The sequence below is a fragment of the Anthonomus grandis genome, chromosome 8 (genome assembly GCF_022605725.1).
Source record: "Anthonomus grandis grandis chromosome 8, icAntGran1.3, whole genome shotgun sequence".
NCBI lineage: Eukaryota > Metazoa > Arthropoda > Insecta > Coleoptera > Curculionidae > Anthonomus > Anthonomus grandis.
Window position 1 is genome coordinate 1,194,718 of NC_065553.1, and position 17,575 is coordinate 1,212,292.

The 17,575-nt window shown below is 32.2% G+C and overlaps 1 protein-coding gene across 16 annotated transcripts in view; it reads left to right on the plus strand.

The window, feature by feature from the left end:
- LOC126739503 (phosphatidylinositol 4-phosphate 5-kinase type-1 alpha) overlaps window positions 1-17,575 on the plus strand; it is a 115,069-nt gene that overhangs the window by 68,394 nt on the left and 29,100 nt on the right. For 13 of the 16 annotated variants that reach the window (XM_050445222.1, XM_050445223.1, XM_050445227.1 and 10 more), the window contains 3 exons: window positions 5,533-5,719; window positions 9,019-9,230; window positions 12,937-13,034. In XM_050445222.1, the coding sequence (XP_050301179.1) occupies window positions 5,533-5,719; window positions 9,019-9,230; window positions 12,937-13,034 (497 nt within the window). The remainder of the gene's footprint in view (window positions 1-5,532; window positions 5,720-9,018; window positions 9,231-12,936; window positions 13,035-17,575) is intronic. The other 3 variants (XM_050445224.1, XM_050445229.1, XM_050445231.1) reach the window with 1 other exon arrangement.

Below are 17,575 nucleotides of genomic sequence, written 5' to 3' on the forward strand. Positions count from 1 at the left end.
AGTTATATAAATGGTCACAGGCTTCGTTGACACCCAAACACTTAAACAATTGTTCCCAATTATATGAAAATAATACTTTGTCTATCTGCTTTTGGCCACTACTGTATATATTTTTAACTTATTTTATTTAGCTTGATAACGGTAGTAAATGTAACTACCGAAAAGGTTAAAATTCGGTCTTTTTTTATTCAATAAACAGGTTTTTCGTTCTCTTCAATTTCAATTAAAAAAATAAAGTTAGGTAGGATATTAAAAAAAGGAAACCAGCTCAGAGATTGATAGATAAACCCTCAGCTCCTAGGTATATAAAAATTTTTAAAAATCTATTATACCTCAAGTAAATTATTGGACATAGATTGGATTAAATGTAACAAAAGATACTGTTAAAAATTAAAGTTCATTCTTCCTCTAAATACGTGTCTTCTTCTTTTGAATAGTTCGGCGTATGAGATAGTAATTTTTAAATTGACTTTTACTGAAACAGTCACGTAATACCCAATAAAATAAGCAAATAGTTATGAATTCGTCACAACAATATAGATTTTACTTATTGAACTGTTGTCAATTACTTTATTTCTGCCTCCCTTTCATTTCTCTATATTGACTTGAATCAACTGGAAATTACTTCACTAGGTCTAAGTTGGTTTTATATGCCTATAAATTTTTCACATTTTTATTTTATTTCTACCACATTTCTTATCTCTCAGATTTTTATTTTATTTCTACCTCATTTCGTATCTCCATTACGGTGTGAACCAACCTACAAATTTAATTTTCTTACGTAATGAGGTTCATTACATACGAAGATCATCGCGATTTCATTACGATCGCCCAATTCTGAGATGGTTAAATGCCTCGAAACATCTTATCAGTTTCTCATTTTCACCACTTGCATTTCATTTCTGTATTTTAACCTGGTTTATACCAGGTGTGCATTTTTAGTTAAAATTTAACGATGAATATCGGATAAAATGTCCGCGTGATACACGTTGAGGAAATTAATATTATATTTATGTTATTCACGTTTAACAAGAAGGTTTAATACATGTCAAGAATACATAATTATTATGTCGTAAAAGTTAAACGTTTATAAGTATGGTATATTGTATAGTATTTAAAGACCTTTACAAAATGCGTTTAATAGAATGAGCTTCTAAACGAACATACTTACCAGCAACAAAACGTTGAATTTTTATTTATAGGACACCAGTATAAAACCGTTAAATAATTGTTGATTTGGAAATTATAATAAAGGTTTCTATTTAAGCTTACATTGTGGTATATTATACCAGATGCCCAGGAACTCTATCGACAAACTTTACAGGGTGATAAATAGGAAAAAACATTTATATGTACTAAACGTGTTAAAGTCTAATTCAGAGATCTATTAGAATCTTTGATGTGTCGCAGATGCCGCACTAACTAGTCCGTGCGCCTATGTCGTATTTATTGTCGCATGATATACATGTTTAAATGGTAAGATTTTATATAGTTTATCTATGAAATCATTTTAAATATACGTAAAACCGCATGTTTTATACTATTTTTTATTTTTCTTTCGAAAATGTCCATTTTTAGAAAGAAAATAATATCACAAGAAAATAATATCAAAAAATTGACCGCGGACTAAAATCCAAGCATCTTACAAAATATTTTAAACACTCCCAGCACTCACAGACTTGTCACCTCTTTTTAGCCAGTCTATTAAACAAAGATAAAACATCTGCGTTCTGACGATTCCTACTTTAGGCTGTGCAAGTGATTGTGTATCTCTCTCTATCCCACTGATTTTGAGAATTACGGGGCCGTACCCAAATAAATTTATGGGCTATTTTTGTATTACTTTTGACGTATTTTTAAAAAAAATCTTTAAGGGGTCTATCACCTTTAATAGTTGGGAGGGAGGTCAGGTGAGGTCATTATTATTTGATGGGTTTTGCTGGTTTTCCTTTTTCCCCTTTTATGAAATTGGTGAATTTAGAATTTGGCCTGTATTCGTCTAAATTTTTTGCAGTTTTTACTGTGAGGAAGTGTGTTTTTTATTTGTGTTTGTGGATTTGTCTTAGTATTATAACTGCCCCTGTTTGCCCTTCAATGACACAATAAAGACTACTTCTTTCACCATTCTCTGGGAAAAACCCTTTTTTGCTATAGTAAGAAAAACACTGTTTTTATTAAGAAAATTAGTCTAAAATTTTGTTTTTTACAGCTTACTCCTTACTCCCTCTGTTGTCGCAGTTGAGGATCAAATTTCGTGTTTGTCTAGAAATTTTTTTGACGAAGAAATTTACAACAAAAGTCACATTTTTTTCTTACTTAATAATAACCACTGTAATTTTTTCAAGAAGAAAAATGTCAAAATTTTGCAATTATTGATTTATGGATTATTCTGAAGATTTTTTTAGTCTTTTTTAAAGAAATGACTAAAATCCACTAGCTAAAAGCCCAGAACATTGAAATTTCATCCCAGGAATGCCTGTGCGGAAAAAAACATTTGTCCCTTATTGGCACCCCAATATTTTAAATTTTTTAAAATCAACATTTTTTCAATTATTGGTTTATGGCCATCTCTTTTCTGAAGAAATGGTTGGAATTTATTCATTAAATGTCAAGACAATTGAATTTCTCATTCCACGAGTGCCTGTAAAAAATAAGATAATTTGTCCCTTATTGACACAATAATATCTTGAGTTCTAGTAGTCAAGATTTTGAAATTATTCATTTATGGACTACTCTGAAGGCTTTTTTAGTCTTTTCTGAAGAAACGCTTGAAATTCATTTACTAAAAGTCAAAAAATTGGATTTTTTGTTCCAGGAGTGCCTGTAAGAAAAAAAATAATTTACTTTCTTATCGGCCCGCCAATATCTTGAATTCTAGTAGTAAAAATTTCGTTATTATTGATTTATTGACTACTTTGAAGACTTTCCTAGTCTTTTCTATAAAAATAACTAAAATTTAATAACTAAAAGTCGGAAGAAAATGGACATTTTATTCCAGAAGGAAAAAATTTGTCTCTTATTGGCTCTTATCTTCCTTATACCTTGAGTTCTAACAGTCAAAATTTTCCCGTTATTGATTTATGAACTACTTTAAAGGTTTTTTTATTCTTTTTTGAAGAAATGACTAGAATCGATTTATTAAGAGCCAAGAAAATTGCATTTTTATTCCAGGGGTGGCTGTAAAAGACAAAATAATTTGCTTCTGGTTAGTACCCTAGTTTCTTAGGGTTCTATTGATTTAATTTTGAAATGAATGAGTTATGACTAATCTGAAGGCTTTTTTAGTTTTTGTTAAAGAACTTACTAAAATCCATTTCATAAAAGTCAAGTAATTAGAATTTTTATTTCAGGAGTGCCCGTAAAAACATAATAATTTGTCAACATTTATATGAGATAAAAATATACTTATCTCATTCCTTTATGAGCTAGATAGAGATAAACTTATGTGTCAAAAAGATATTGATACATTTTAATATTCAAACGTTTTTTCATAAATAACATTTAGATAATAGAGTGTTTATGGGTAAAAAAATTGAATAGGTTTATAGAAAACGACAGTCAACTGATCAAAAATTAGTCCCTATCACGAATTTCGTTCCAATCTTATCTTTTGGCTCATTGACAACATGCAGCAATATATGCCCTTCAGCGACACAATAAAGACTGCTTCTTCCTTCATTCTCTGGAAAAAAGGCCCTTTTTTTGCTATAGTAAGAAAACCCTATTTTTATTAATTAAACAAGTTTAAAGTTTTGTTTTTTTCAGCTTACTGCCCCTGTTTGTCCTTAAGCGACACAATAAAGAATATAATTATAATGTAATGCTTTAATATCCATATGCTGATGTGCGAGATGAAGTTGAAATCCATAGCAGCAACAAAGGCAAAAAAACAGAATTTAGAAAATTGTATTAACTCTTTGGGCCAGATTCAAAAGACTGGTTAAATTTATAAAAGTATTTAGTATCCTCGCTGTAGTTTAAGGATTCAGTATACTTAAAATGTAGTGACATTGAATATGGCAGCCAAAATCCCCATTAATAATCACCACCAAGTAAAAATAAATCTCAATACCCAAAAAAAGGGAATATATAAAATTTGAAGACAAACCAAAACATTTTACCCTTTTGTGTCAAACAGTAAATATTTAATGCCTTAATACACAGAATAAATGGGCCTAAGTAATTCGTACCACCTATTCTTTCATCACTTGTTATAAACACCCCACTGATGGTGCTAAAAACTAAACTTATTAAATTAAAATTTTTGGTTAAACTCATTTTACGTAATTAAATCTTACTTATATTTAAATTAAATATTATCTACCTTTCAACTATCCTGAATTTCTAACTTAATAAAACTAATCCCAAGAATCCCGAATAATAAATTTGAAGGCCGGACCTGTGCAACTTTTCACGCTTGAGTGCCTGTGACTCAGGTCAGACTTCTAACAAAATAGTACGTGGGCGCATGTAGTCAAATTTTACGAATCAAATGTATAAATTCTTAAAAAATTGCTTAAAACATTTATTTATTTAATAAAATTATTAAATATCGCTTAGAATATTAATTTATGACTCTTTCCACATAAAATTTTGCGATTTAAACATGCATGTCATGTGACAATACAAGCAACACCGGCACACGGACTATTCGCGGCACATCAAAGATTCTAATAGATCTCTGAACTGAACTATACTTTCTCCATAGCTTTAATTTAAAAAAGTTTTTTTTCAAATAACGTTACTACCAATGAAGATATTTTTTTTTAAATTTATAAATGTGTTTTATGCATCATGGAGCATTTTTTAACGCCACACAAGAAGCGACCGTAAGGGATTTTTTGTGAATATTTTTTATTAAAAAAAAACGATTGCCCAATTCTGAGTTGGTTAAATGCCTCGAAACATCTTATCAGTTTCTCATTTTCACCACTTTCATGCATTTCATTTCTGTATTTTAACCTGGTCAATTCAGGTCAATAGAGTCCATTACTTACAAAAATCCTCATTTTATTAAGATCCTCCTCAATACTCGCACCTAAGATAAGTTATCAATCTACATTAAACAACCCTGTATATTCTAAACAATGATTTTTTTAGTGTACGTGTCTCTAGATCAAAAATATAACATCTGACGCTTTTTGGCACATTTTACTTTTGTAGAAGCTATTTTTCTTTTCTCTTTTTTGTTCATAGGGCTCCTCACGAATAGAGCTTACCCCCAAAAAAGACTTTCCCACCTAGCTTGCATAATAGCTTAGACTAGTCTAGTTATTCTGATGGTAGCTTAAACCATTCGCCCCAACCCCATCGAACGACTAATAACGTTACCGTTACATCACAAATTGCTGATGATTAAACTAAAAACACCACCAGCTTTTCCCTTGTTTCTAAGCTATATGTGTTATCATCAACATTCATCATCATCCTCATCATCTCTTTGTCTAATTTTGCACACGAGTCCTTCATAACCAACCAACCAATCCACCATTAGTTTTGCTAGTGACTGTAGCTCGCCCGCTTCCTGTTTAGGTGTAGTGCCGAGCTGCTGCAGTACCCCGCCGCCCATGTACGAGGGTCTGGATAGAAGCGAGGCGGGTTCTACTTCGGGTTCCGTTTCCGGACACGCTTCTTCCGCCAGAGGGTCCAGACATCATCATGGACACCATCACCACCACCATCATGTGGTCATGAAGAATTATAAAGATGATTCTGTCAGGTACGGGAGGTTCTTGATTTGTATTTTTCTGGTTTTATTCGGAACTGGTAGCACTTGAACCTGATAGTGAAATTGCCTTAATGTAATGAAGGAATTTATAATTAACCCATTCAGGATGTGCGCCGTACAGGCACGTTTAGCATTTTCCAGTTTGCTATCGTATTTTTTGTTTATGTGAAAATTTTTGAAGCATATATAAAAACAAAGAGCAACATTACAAACCTTGCACGTAAAATGCCAAATTCCTTAGAAAAATCCGATTCATTTCCGTTTCTGTAACAGAGGAAGTAACTATTGATTTCGACGTGCGTCCCGAATGGGTTAATGATGTTAATCTAAGGTGTACAGGATCTTTTCCCGTATCCGTATATTGACTCCTTTTTAAAGGAGTTAGGTGAAAAGTTATAAAAAAACATCTGCGAGTTTTCAAATGACGAGACAGTTTTACCACCAACCAAAACTCTTTATTTTTACTTTCGACGCGTGTTTCGCTAACGATGTTAGCATCTTCGGGAGAAGATTAACGACTAAAACTGACGAGTTAATCTCCAACCGAAGATGCTAACATCATTAGCGAAACACGCATTGAGAATAAAATGAAGAGTTTTAGTTAGTGGTAAAACTGTCTCGTAATTTGAGTGTCATACCATAGGTTCCAACCATAGGACTGGCTTTCTGAAGTTTTACTTAAGAACTTCTACCTCAATGTCAATTTTTTTGTCTCCTTTAGAAATGTCAAATTTTGGCACATGGATAGTTTTTCTTATGGTATATAAGCTCATAGTAGCCAGTGTATGACTTCATAGAGAGACGAATTTTCTGATTTCAAATATACATGTTATATGGTTTAACTATTTTTAATTAAATATTGAAGATCTTGGTAGGCGGTGCATTGTTATTGTTTGGCATTTACTAGGGAACAAATAATTCTATTATAAATTATTTTAACCAAAATCATAGACAATTTATAATTAATACGACACAAAAAATTGTACAGTATTATATAAATTCTATTAATAATAGTAGTGGTCATATAAAGCATCTAGAATTATTTGGATTTAATTTAAAGTAAAACAATTATTAAAATGATGTATTTTTATCAAAAAAACAGTAAATATCGCTTAATAAATATTAAATCTGAAGGTTTTATTGTTTCTACTTAATTCATTTTTATCTCACAAAACGGCAAAATGATAATGTATTCTGAATCATTTTGTTTTCTAATAAATGTCAAACACTAACGATGGACAGCCTACCAAGATCTCCAATATGTTATTTTTTTAAAGTTTGGAGCCCGATATTTTCAAAACAGTTTAATTAAAAGTAGCTAAACTATGAGATCATATATATGGTGTTCTATAAGAAAAAAACTGTCAAAATTTGACATTTCTAGAAGAAAAAAAAATTGACATCGAATTCAGAATCAAACCCTAAATGTTTTGAATATTTTTTTTCTTTTCACTCAAAGGGAGAGTCAATATATGGGGAAAGACCCTTTACAAGAGATTCAAATTCAGAGGTGGTCATTGGATTCTTAAAAACGTAAAAAGATACGAAGAGTTAGATGGAATTTGCGTATTAAAATGACATTTTTAAAATTTAGAGAAACCCGGCCATTTTTCGTGAACTTAAAATCGTTAATAAAATTTGCAAAATATTTAGATTTTTGTGAAACTTTTGATATTATCAGGATTTCTTCAATCCATTGAAAAAATCTTAATCTTAATAATTCCAAAACTGCTAAACTCCTAATACTTCTAAAGCAATGAAACTTATATCCTATCTTTTTGGTGGAGAAACTCATCAGCTTTCATATGAAACTAAAATCAAAAAAATATTCACAAAAGTTTTCAAAATATTTGGACTCTTGTAAAGCGTTTGACAATATCAAGATTCTTTTAATATTTTGAAAAACTACTCAATAACTCCAAAACTGTTGCATCTACAAGGAATTTTATAAACACCTTTTTAGTAAAGAAACCTATAGCGTTTCAAATCAAATGATAATCATAAAATCGTTACAGGAGTTTTCAAAATATTTATACTTTTGTAAAGCCTTTGACAGGATCAAGATTTTTTCAATTTTTTGAAAAACTGTTCAATAACTCCAAAACTGTTGGATATACGAGGAAATTTTTAAATGCCCTTTTGGTAAAGAAACTCATCAGCTTTCAAATTAAACGAAAATCACTAAAATCGTTACAGGAGTTCAAAAAATATTTAGACTTTTTTAAAGTCTTTGACAATATGAACGTTATTTTCAATACTAAAAAACTACTCAATAACTCCAAAACTGTTGCGTCTACAAGGAAACTTGTAAGAACCTTTTTGTTTCATATAAAGCTAAAATTTAAAAAATCGTTACAGGAGTTTCCAAAATATTTAGAATTTTGTAAAGCCTTTGATAGTATCAGGATTTTTTCAATCCATTGAAAAACTTTTCAACAACTCCAAAACTATTGTATATACAAGGAAATTTGTAAAGGCTGGTTTTGTAAAGAAACTCGTCAGCTTTCAAATGATACAAAAATCACTAAAATCGTTTTAAGAGTTTTCAAAATGTTTAGACTTTTGTAAAGCCATTGACAGTATTAGGAACTCCTCAATAACTTAGGAAACAAAATTGTTGATTATGGGACAATACCAAACCACTTTAAAACAATCCAATAGTGTCTAATGCATCCCAAAAAAAATCACCGTTGATTTTGCTGTAGATTTTGGGCTGGTGACATCAACGGTATATATTTCTTTAAGGATGTCGTTGGCCAGGCAAGCGCTATAGGTCGATGACTACCAACTACTTCTCTTGGTCTTAATTGGATGATTGGACATATGGTTTCAACGGCAATAGTTGTAGTCTGATGTGGAAGTGATGTGAGCGCCATTGACTTCACACATTGTTCTGTTTAAATTTAGTAATAGGAAGAAGAATTGATTTGGGACACGCTGTACATTCTAATAGTTTTTAATTTACGTAATCATTTAGGTGTCCTAAATAAATAGGGTACAATAGCTAAGTTCTCTATATTGTAAAGATTTGATTGATCATTTTAAAAGAGGATGGTTTGGAGTTTGGATGGTATTGTCCCAGTTTCTAGAAGGTTGAACTGTAGTGTTTTATTATGCTTATAATAGAGACCAGGATGGTCATTTGAAACGAAATTCTCTACTGAAACATTGTGTGACATGTTAGCTGTCAGAACAGATTCCTTATCAGGTTCAAGTACTACGTTGCACGATTGATTCACGAGAGTGAGTAGATCGATTGAAATGTGACCCTCACCGCCTCCCTTTTTCAGTATAACGGACATAAAGTTGATGGAGTCCCGGGCGGAGACGAAGTCCTCGTTGAGCGTGGAGTCGTCGGGAGGAAGTTCGAGCGGCGCCGGTCACTCTTCCTCATCGCGCACGGGTCTCGCCTGGACCCCGCCCACCTCCGTCGAGGGATCGACGCCCACCTGGACCGAAGGTACACCATCATTTACCGAATCGTCAAGTAGCGGGGATATGGGTGAGTGAGACCTGCAGCCTGCGCAGTGCCGAATGTCGTCTCTCCTTCTTGTTGATGTTGCTTGTTGTAAATGTTTTGTGTTGATGTCCTGGTGTGATATATATATCCCTAGCGCCAGTCGTGCTGCTTTGAACATTCAATCTTGCTTAGCTGCTTTTTTTTTAAATTTTAAATCAGAGAATAATGTTTAATACTCGTCTTTTGGGTATCATCCGTATATTGATGGGAACGACATTTTTTCTAAATGGCTATAAAACTGCACGTGTACAGAGATAATAAAAGTGGACCCAAAATTGACCCTTGGGGTACACCAAAGTTAACGCTTAAATAATTAGAAATCTTTGATCGCATACAAACCCTTTGTTTCACATCAAAACCAAAATATTTCATCTTCTTGCAAAGAATAGCCCAAAGTATCGAAAGCCTTACTGTAATCTACCAGCAGTAATACTGTTAGACGACGGTCACCCATGACCCTCAAAATATTATCACATTCATGCAGAAGAGCAGTGGTGGTGCTATGGTCAGTTTGGGATCCTAACTGGGTAGGTTGGGAATAATTTTACTTGCTCAACATAAAGCGTTATCGGATCAGATATAAGTCTCTTAATAACATTGGATAATGATGGGAGAATATCCATCAATTCTCTAGGATTTTTTTATTTTTGGTATAGGAATAACATCAGCTCAACTTTCAATAGTTTGGGATTTTCAGTAACTTAATGGTATTGGCATTGACTATTAACTTTATGTAATATGTTAGATATAATTCTAGGTCTGCGCTTTTTCATTTTAGAAATAATTTTTTCAATATTTGCAGTACTGGTAACATTTAAACGAATCAAGAACTTTTGGAAATTTATTATCAATATAATCATTATTAACGAAACTGTTATTAGACATCGATCAAATGTTGCAAGGTATGGAAAATGAATTGCTCTGTCACTTTTGATCCAAACGATTTTAAGACGACTGTCGTGGAAGACATGTCTGGTTTACCTCGATGACATTCAAGTGATGTTTACATATGTTCTGAGATTTTGGATTAAGCCTTTGAACCCAAAGGAATGTAATTTTTTTTAAAGGGCAGTACCGTATCTGGATCACGTCGTTTCCAGTCAGAGAGTTGCTATTGGCAAAGTTCTAGACTGTAAAAAATTGGCCAGTTCTTAAACACAAGCTTGAGCTACGCAGCTTCTTTGGGCTATGAACTTATTACTGACGTTATTTAAAGGGATTTCCCCACATCGCAAAACCATTGACCAGTCTGACAGAAGGAAAATAAAAATACCAGTGGTCCCAAGACTGTCAGAAAGCTGTCGATAACCTTAAAGAGGCCCTAGCAAGCGCACCTACCTCGAATAAAATTGTATATCTATTGCTATCCCCTACCTGGAATAAAATTTGTACTGGAGACCGACGCTAGCAATGTGGACATAGGAGCACTTCTATCTCAATAGAAAATCATGGGCTATTTTAGTAAGACTGCCCAAGCCAGAACGCTAATATTGCGTCAATCAGGATGGAGCGCTTATTCTATGACAGGAAGTTTCGGCTGCAAGCTGACCGTGCTGCTTTAAAATGGCTCATTCAATTTAAAAATCTGGAGGGTCAAATGACAAGAGGGACTTTGACCTTGAACACCGAGCAAGAAGACTCCATAGTAATGAATTACTGGCTGAGAGCTAATATGTTGAATTTGAATGTGGCAAAAACTAAACTTCTCCCTGAGAAAGTCTCAGAGCACTAGAAATCCAGAAAAAATTAAGTTCCTGGGAAATTTTCATGACTTTCGAACAACATGTGAACTCTATCCCTAAAAAAAATACAACTGGAATATTTGTTTTGAGAAATCTAATCAAAATTGTTGATAAGCAGGTCTGTGTGCATACCACTCTCTTAACCATTCAGTCTGTATATATTGCCTTGTATGGGGTCACTCAGTATGGAGTCTTCGTGTTGCAGAGCTGTTAGAGTTCTCTCTGGTCTTAGATATCGGGGATGATGTCAGGGAGTGCTACGCAGAGCTCTGTATACTTACCTTGCCTTCTCAGTATATTCTTGAGTGCCTCTTGTATGCTCATAAAAATGCGCAGATATATGGCCGATCCATGAGCAAGAAACAAAGGCTCGAATTGACTTTAGAGTTAGGTTTCTTCGACTGAGACAGTCATGGAGGGCAACTCTTCACTATGCACCAGTATTTTTCAACAAGTTACCCCTCGGAATAAGAGTACTACCACTATTGTGTTTAAAAAAATGTAAAATCTACCGGATAAAAAAAAGTTTTTATAGCATAAATGAATTGTAGTAATTATCAAAAATATCAAATAAATTGTAAGCTGCAATGTAAGAGACAGTGACTTTTTAAATTACCTTGATTTTTCTACTACAGTGTGTTACAAAATTCGGTGCAAATATTTTAAAAGTGTATTGTTGGAGGTAAAATAAGTCTTTTTTTCCTATAACCATGTATCCTAAAGAGCACCCCATGATGGCTACAGCCCGTGCAAAACCGATTATTTGGAACACTGAATACAGTTATGCATCAAATCTTTTGAAAATTTGCATGTCCGCATTGTTTTAGATCCTCTTGACATTTTCTTCAGTCCCAAAAATGGTGTACCCCCAATTTTAGGGAAGGATTCAGAGGGGCTAGCTCTATAGCCAAATTATTCGATACTCACTTAGGATAAGGACCAAAATATATTATACAACTGACTTGGACTTAACACTCGGTCAATCGAAGAACAACTGGTATAGATTTGGGTGTCATTAAACCATACAATCATCGATAATAGAATCCATATTATCACATGTATAAATAAGAAAGAGCAAAGGTCCGAACATAAATCCCTGCGGTACCTACGCCACGTCATACAAAATAGGGCCAGTTCTTTCGATTAAGTGGTGTGTACTATGGTAGTATGTAATGTATGAGCGACAGTGATTTTATATGATGGGTCACCTCGTTTACTTGTGAGTGACATTAACGGAGATTTGCATTGGGGTTTTATACTGTGGCCTGTAGGGAATTTAAAAATTTATGTGGCCTAGCCAAATTCAAACAGGGACCAGAGTTATCGAATTTTGACTAAAAACGAACAAATTTATGTGAGTGTAATATATTTAAGCTTTTTTTTTAATATAATCTAAGCAGTGTTGTTTCTAAAAATCAAGATAGTATCTAAATGGTAAAACAGTCCAAACACAACTGTGGTTTAGTTGCGCATTCGTCGCAATAAGTAGAAACTATTTTAAAATGTTTCTTAGCCTCTTCACAACCTTTTTCCAGTTGATATTTTGAGTAACACCTTGCACATTTTCTACGTATTTTTTGGTAGTATTTACGTATTGGTAGTTCATTTTCATTCATCAATTTCCAAAAGATCATCTGCCAGCATTTCGCGAAAGTGGCTAATTTGTTGACAACAAATTAATTTATTCTGGATTAGGTGGCGAATAACAAAATTAATTGAGAAATAAGTATATTGTTATGGTTCTCTTGACGTTATATAATCTTGCCCATTGCTGAGTTTTCCAGAAAATAGCTCATGTGGCAACAAAGTTAGACAGTAAATGTACGCAGCTTTCTCGCTTTAATGCTTCTGCTTTTGTCATATTTACATAAAAATACAGGGAATTCAACTTAAAAAAATTACAACAATAATTTACAGTAAAAGTATAAAATTTCTTTATGATCCAGGCTGTCCCACGACGCCTCTAAGGCAAGGCACTGGATCGTCCAGCAAACACCATAAGAAAACTGTGGAGCACGCCATCAATTGCCTTACAACAGAAATGGTAAGTTCCAACAAACGCTAGGTTTAATTTTGTGAAAATTTGACTTACAACAATGCTACGAGTTGTAATCCCGATTTATCCAAGCCATTTACCAATTTAGAAGTTTTAATTCTCCTTATCCTTCAAGTTTGGTCATCATCAAGATGCTAACCTTTAGCACAATAATTGCAGCACATTTTTCTCCTTATGGTAGAGGCCAACATTATCAAATGGTTTCTTTTATTTTTGGTGTCCTGAAGATGACTAAGACAATCAAAACGTCTTACAAAATTCCCCTTTCAAATTAAAATGTTGGAAAATGGCTTGACTAAGTCAAATTTATCATCTTAATATACACTTCACACAGCACAACTCACGTGTTTTGTTTTCTGGACTTATCAGTTGTTATTACACGTTTGCTAGTCGTAAATTAAACAAAATTAATAGGCAGAGCTTTAATTTTAAAAAAATATTGTTGCATGTTTGGAGTAATCACCTGAAACATGAAGAATAGTTCACAGTCCGTGTACACAGTATACAATAATTTATTTTTTGCTTCGCATGCTTTTCTTTTTTAGTTTTGTATTTCCAAATTTGAAAAAAAAAGCTTTTTGAAAATTGAATTAAAAAAAGTGTTTCAAAAAGTCTTTTTTATGGAGCATTTCGTTTAGTTTTTTATAGAAATTTGCTAACGCCCTTATATCACTTGTAGACTAAGAGTTATTATTTTATTTGTAGCTTTAGTTTAAAAAAAGCGTTTAGTTTTCCTAATTTAACTCTTGATTAAATTGATACTGTGCATGAATTTCCTTTCAGAGTTTAGTTTTGATTTATCCTTTAATTGTAGATTTTTTAATATTGAGTGCCCTTTTATGTTGGAAAATTGGTCTGAATTGGTTGGGTTTACTCTATTTCGATTATAAAATTTAATTTTTATTTAAATTTCTTAAAAAGTCCAATCAAGACGACGCAGATCTTACAAAATTCGTATACAAATTCTTAATTAATTAATTCGGTTAGACCTCTATTTTAGCATTTTCCCAAAAATCTACAAATTCTGAAAATTAAAAAAAAAATTAGTCTCATTGATCAGAAATTCTTTTTCTCAAAAATTATACAAATTGTCCATAACTCAAAAACCAGAAGACACTGACGTTTCAAAATTTATATACAGATTCTTTAATTGATTTAATTCGACTCATGTATTTGTTTTTTAGAAAAATGTTAAAATTTGATTGATCTTTACAAATTTTAAAAAATTGTTAATAAATTAAATTTATATTACCCAAAATTGCCTATAGAATGTTTTTAATCAATTCATTTAGACACCTATTTCAGCATTTCCAAAATATTTACAAATTCTGAAAAATTGTTAAAAAATTGTTTTTTTTTTCTAAATTTTTGTATCTCAAATATTACTATTAAAAATAAAAATTATTCTTGGCTATCGCTACTTCCTTCTTTAGTGTCTCACATCATTACTTGCCAAATAAATAACTGACACTTATTTCGAACCTATACAGGGTCCTGCAACAGTGCGTCGGTCTTCCATAAAGCCTAAAAAAAATAAGGTTAAAAATTTCTAACCTCTTAAAAAAATGTTGGGACCTGATAGCGCATATCTGGAAAATATTTTGAAGTATACAGGGTGCTTCAAAAAAGTAGGGTGATATAAGCAGCATTTTTTTTAAATGGAATGCCATTCTTTTTATGTTATTTTTAAGACCGCCTTAGGCTACCTAGTATATGCGCTAAATATGGCTGCTTTGTCATGCGCAGTTTGACTGCAATAATTTTTTTTATTAAAAAAATCTAAAAATCATTACATCATTTAATTTCATCTTGATACTAGAAATGTTAATTCAATGTCAATATTGGACTTAATTGAAATTCTAGAAGAATGGAGAATTACTTTGACTTGAATTGTTTCCTTCTGTCATATACAGGGTGTTCGTAGTTAGCCATCATATTTTACGAATTTCAAAGCTCCATTTCTCGCTTTTTTTAAATGGAACACCCTGTATATTTTTTATCCATTTAATGAAGATTTAATACATGCAACATTTTTTATTATGTAAACATATTAGCTATCTTTAGTCGTTTTTTAAATATTCACGATAATAATTAAACAAGCATATTAAAAATATTTATTATTATTACATTAAGTGTTCAATATGTCCTCCGTTTTGTTCAAAACATAAATTAATACGTTCCTGAAAACTTCTTTCTACTTCAGGTAGCATTTGTGGAGTTACTTGAGCAAACGCATCCCGTATTCTCTGCTCCATATCTACTGCCGTTGTAGGTGGATTTCTACTATAAACAACTTCTTTTACAAAACCCCATAAAAAAATCTAGTTTTGTTAGGTCAGGTGATCTGGCTGGCCAATTAATAGGTCCATTCCTTCCAATCCATTTTTCTTCAAAGGTTACATTTAAATATTCAGTGACATTTCGAGAAAAATGTGGAGGAGCTCCGTCCTGTTGAAACCACATTCGGTTTCTAGTAATTAATGGAACATTTGCAAGTAATCTAGGCAGTTCATTTTGTAAAAATTGAAGGTACATTTCTCCATTGAGATGACCATTAAAAAAATAGGGACCTATAATGGTGCTTCCAATAATTCCACCCCACACATTTAATGACCACCTATGCTGGTAGTCGATCTGCCGCATAAAATGGGGGTTTTTGGATGAATAATAATGAAAGTTATGTCTTTTTACTGATCCGTTTTTATGAAATGTTGCCTCATCCGTAAATAGGACATTATTAAAAAACGTGGGGTCGTTTCGTAATTTATTTCTGCTCCAAGTACAAAATTCAAGTCGGTTTTGTATATCCCTATCAAAAAGTGCTTGATGTTCATGGATGTGGTATGGATGAAAATGATTTCTTTTTAAAATTCGTTGCACTGATCTTTCACTTATTCCAACTGCTGCTCCGATATTTGACTGACTTAGGTGAGGATCTTCGGTTACCGTTAATAACACATCTAATTCTTGCTCCTGATTAGTAACAGGCCTCATTCTATCTTGCTTGGGGTAATAAACACTCCCTGTCTCCACAAATCTTGCTAGTAACCTTCTAAAAGATTTTTCTTCTGGACATCTTCTATCAGGATAGCGCGCCCCATACATTCGAGAGGCTAAGAGTCAATTCTTTTCAGATTCCCCCAACACAAATATCATGTCAACAAGTTCGTCTTTGCTAAAATGCATTTTATAAGTATGCAATTTTCGTTCAGATTAGATTTCTGAAACAAAACTCCAAATTTCTTTTACAAACAAAGTTACGATAATTCAAATAACTGAATACTTAAGCTGATAATACACATACAAAAATGATATTCTCACCAAAATGTCAAACATTTATTTAGAGAAACAGGTGAAATATTTTGCTTGGCAACAAAAAAGGTATTAAAATACCTATTTTGTTAAGAATGCAGATTTCCTGGTTCTTGTTTAAACATTTTATTATCTACGGATAATTATCGTGAATATTTTAAAAACGACTAAAGTTAGCTAATATGTTAACATAATAAAAAATTTTCATGTATTAAATCTTCATTAAATGGATAAAAAATATACAGGGTGTTCCATTTAAAAAAAGCGAGAAATTGCTAACTACGAACACCCTGTATATGGCAGAAGGAAACAATTTAAGTCAAAGTAATTCTCCATTCTTCTAGAATCCCAATTAAGTCTAATATTGACATTGATTTTTAGATTTTTTTTATAAAAAAAATTATTGCAGTCAAACTGCGCATGACAATGCAGCCATATTTAGCGCGTATACTAAGGCGGTCTTAAAAATAAAATAAAAAGAATGGCATTCCATTTTCAAAAAATGCTGCTTATATCGCCCTACTTTTTTGAAGCGCCCTGTATACTTCAAAATATTTTCCAGATATGCGCTAGCAGGTCCCAAAAATTTTTTAAGAGGTTAGAAAATTTTAACCTAATTTTTTTAGGCTTTATGGAAGACCAACGCACTGTTGCAGGACCCTGTATAATGAAGAAGTTATTGTTCGTATATTAAAACTGCATAATGAATAATAAGTAAATAATCAGCCTATTAAAGAATTTAATACCTGAAAATATAAAACATACAGCAAAGAATTATTAAAGAAAATAAGACTTTTGGGTGGTATCTTCTTGGGAATAGTTCAGTATGGTAATTTTATTCTATATAGGTATTCACAATTTCAAAATATACTCACAAAAAAGCTTAAAATTTATTAAAAAAAATGTCTCCCCAAAGCTCACCAAATATCCATCAATTTAGCATGTTACCAGAATGTTTTCTCAAACACTATCTGACACAGACGTTTGATAATTTATGTACGAATTCTTTAAATGATTTGATTGGACACCTATTTCACGATTTTCAAAAAAAATAGCAGATTTTGAAAAACATTTATATTTTTCCAAAAGTTTTCACAAAATGTTAGTAGCATAGGACCGAAATCATTGACCATTTATATACAGTTTCTTTAAGAAATATGATTTGATTCCTGTTTCAGCATTTTTCAAAATATTTATAAAACATACAAAATTATTAA